Source organism: Octodon degus, unplaced genomic scaffold, assembly GCF_000260255.1.
Source record: "Octodon degus isolate 3935 unplaced genomic scaffold, OctDeg1.0 scaffold00230, whole genome shotgun sequence".
NCBI lineage: Eukaryota > Metazoa > Chordata > Mammalia > Rodentia > Octodontidae > Octodon > Octodon degus.
In genome coordinates this window covers 1,557,182-1,560,238 of record NW_004524806.1, presented here as the reverse complement: position 1 = coordinate 1,560,238, position 3,057 = coordinate 1,557,182, and the positions used below count along the sequence as shown (strand labels likewise).

Below are 3,057 nucleotides of genomic sequence, written 5' to 3'. Positions count from 1 at the left end.
GCATGTGGTGCTGGGGGATTGAACCGTGGTCCCTGTGCTTTGCTTAGCTTAGTTTGTTCTAAGTAGGTGCTTTAGACCACTGAGCCATCTCACCAGCCTAACACTGCTTTTATAATTGAAGAAATTATGTAGTTATATTGTAAAAGATAAAAGTAAAAGACGAAAATCTACCATAGGCAAAATGCCTGTGTTTTTTTTTGTTTGTTTGTTTTTGAGAGGCAAAAATTGCTATTTGGCCTCTGTTGTAGAAGTCTCATCTAGGTCATGGGATCCTCTTGGTCAGAGGTGAGGGTGTGTTTGTTCCTGTGCAGTTCTGTGGACAGTAGGGATTGTTTCAGCCAATATTAGTGGGTGCCTGCTTGTGTTATGCTCCTGATTAAATCTCAAAGCAAAGAAACTCAAGGAGATGAGCGGCCCTGAGCTTTTCACCCTGATTTGGGGCAGTGCTTTCCTTTGCCTGTACTTGTTTCTGTAAACACCTACTAATTCTTTATAATCGCTTGTGTTCTTTACATAGAATTTTTGCTTTAGAGCCCTAAAAGACAATATGACCCAAGTCCATCTCCAGCGAATAAGAAGGAATCTTGCACACCGGCAGCATGACACCATGGTAAGGGTTATCTTCTATTTCAAGGGACCCCTTCTGATGGTCATTCTGTTTTTGTAACCTTTGTGCTCAGAGATTTGTCCAGATTTTAGAAGGATTTTTTTTTTTTTTTTTTTGTCCACTCAGGATGCTCTCAGGGCAGGTCTAGTAAGGCATGAGGATCTGGGGATTGAACCACAGAATCCTGAGCCTGACTGCTTTCCTTAAGCAGGCACTAAAACAACTGAGCTAATGGGCAGGCCCCCTTGTCCAGATTTTAGACTACAAAATTTTAAGTAGAATTAAAAAAAAAAAATCTTTTATTTATTTGGTACAGGGTGTTGCTACACAGCTTGGATGCATAGTGATTCTCCTGTTTCAGTCTCCCCAGTGCTGGGATTATAGGCGTGTGCCACTATGCCCAGTTTCTGTGGCTGGCATGGGGCCAGCACAGTGTGGTACCGGGGATCAACCAGCCCCTAGACTACAAAATGTTAATGGTTGGCTGGGCATATAGCTTAGTGGCAGAGGGCTTTCCTAGCAAGCACAAGGCCCTGGGTTCAACCCCAGTACTAAGAAAAAATAAACAAAATTTTAATGCTTATTTTCTGTGATAATCCATGGCTGCTAACAGAGCAATTTGTTCTTTTGCCTCATTTAATCCCATTTTTAATCTGTCTGCTAAGAAAATTAATAGTTGACGCAGAGATCAGGGATCATGGATTTTAACTGAGAGGTAGAGGATTTGGTAAAATAAATACATTCAGTTCTGCATTATGGGAGGCAATGTTTGTGTTTCCAGTGCAAATGTTTGCTTCAGTAATTGGTTTACCTAAGGTCAGAAAGCGTCTATCTTTGTAAATTTTGTTTCTGAGCATAGGAGGATAGAATTTGTTGTTGTTTTATGAAAATGTTTAAATATACAAGAATACAGAGTAGTATAATAAACATCTATATATTCATGACCTAGATGTGACATTTATTACTATTTACTGTATGTATCTGTTTTAATTTTTTCCATGGATGAGTTCTAAATAAATTATGTCATGATACTTTTTTTTTTTGCCCCGAATGCCTTCAAGGCATGAGTGGCTGGCTTGAGTTGTGGGGATGAACCACAGCAACCTGAGCCTGACTGCTTTCTTGAAGCAGCCACTTAAAGAGCTGAGCTAAGGGGCAGGCCCCCTGTCATAATACTTTGTACCCTAACATTTCAGCAAGCATTACCCCCAAAAGGAGACTAGTTTCTTATATAACCACAGTATCATCATTGTCCTCAGCAAAATTAACAGCAGTTCTTTAATAATATCCAGTCCATGTTCACATTGCTACAGTTGTCTCCAAAATGGCTTTTTAGCTGCTTTAAAAATTAAAAAAAAAAAAAAAAAAAAACGCACCAGGATTTAATTAAGGATCATCCATTATATTTCCATTTTATTTCTATTTTGTTTCAGTTACTGCATAGGTTCTGGAATTTATGGCAGGCTCGGATTGAGCAGAGGGAAGAAGAGCAGCTCCCCTTACGGAGGAGTGTAGCCTGGGGCCACTACAGGTAGGACTCTGGCCTTAGCCTGAGTACCTCCCAGGGTACTTTGTTATTGCAAATTATATTTGTCAGGTGTAAGTTAGTGTCATAACTTAGTGCCACAAGTTAGCGCCATAGTCAGAAAAGTCTTTTAAGGGGGAGACCTTACTGTAAACCAGTGGTTTCCTTTTTTTTTTTTTTTTTTTTTTTGGTGGAACCGGGAATTGAACTCAGACCCTTGCACTTGCCAGGGAAGCGCTTATTTCCACTGAGCCATCTCCCCTGCCAAACCAGTGGTTTCTAGATTACACTTTGCTTTTGGCTGCTCAGATGGGAGGTAGAATGAGGATATTTGTGCTGGGTTTTTCCATCAGTGTTCAGGTGGTATGGTGTTCACATCTCAGGATTTGTGCCTCACAACTGTTAAAAGGTCAGACCGGGGCGGTCGAGATAGCTTAGTGGTCTAAGCCCTTGCTTAGGCAAGTGCAGGGACCAGCTTCGATCCCTAGCATGACATGCTGCGCCGGGGCATGCTGAGCTGGCCACCGAGACGGGGAATGGTGGCACACGCCTGTAATCTTAGCAATGGGGAGGCTGAAAACAGGAGGATCTATATGAGTCTGAGATGCGTAGTGAGACCCTGTGTCACATTAAAAAAAGAAAAGAAAAGGTCAGACCATATGGGTATCTGTGGCTCAGTCTTGAAGAGTGTAGGGAGTGTTCTCAGTTTTTTAGAGCTCAACATTTGGTTAAATAAAAGCACTATATGTCTTTGGAGAGAATTCAGAATGTATAGAAGAAAGGTAAAAGGAAAATAAAAGTTGCCTACTCCTCTCTATAATCCCTTAGTCTAACTTTTTTTTTGTTTTTTCCATCTGCAATTCTCTTTATTCCAGAGGAATCTGAATAACGAGAAGGGTGTAAAGTCTTCCTCTTTCTTTTTTTA

General features: G+C 40.8%; 1 protein-coding gene across 1 annotated transcript in view; it reads left to right on the top strand.

The window, feature by feature from the left end:
* The window catches only part of Sfi1 (SFI1 centrin binding protein), a 116,963-nt gene that overhangs the window by 84,419 nt on the left and 29,487 nt on the right, over window positions 1-3,057 (top strand). The window contains exons 12-13 of the mRNA XM_023705857.1: window positions 518-610; window positions 2,041-2,138. Coding sequence (XP_023561625.1) covers window positions 518-610; window positions 2,041-2,138 — 191 coding nt within the window. The remainder of the gene's footprint in view (window positions 1-517; window positions 611-2,040; window positions 2,139-3,057) is intronic.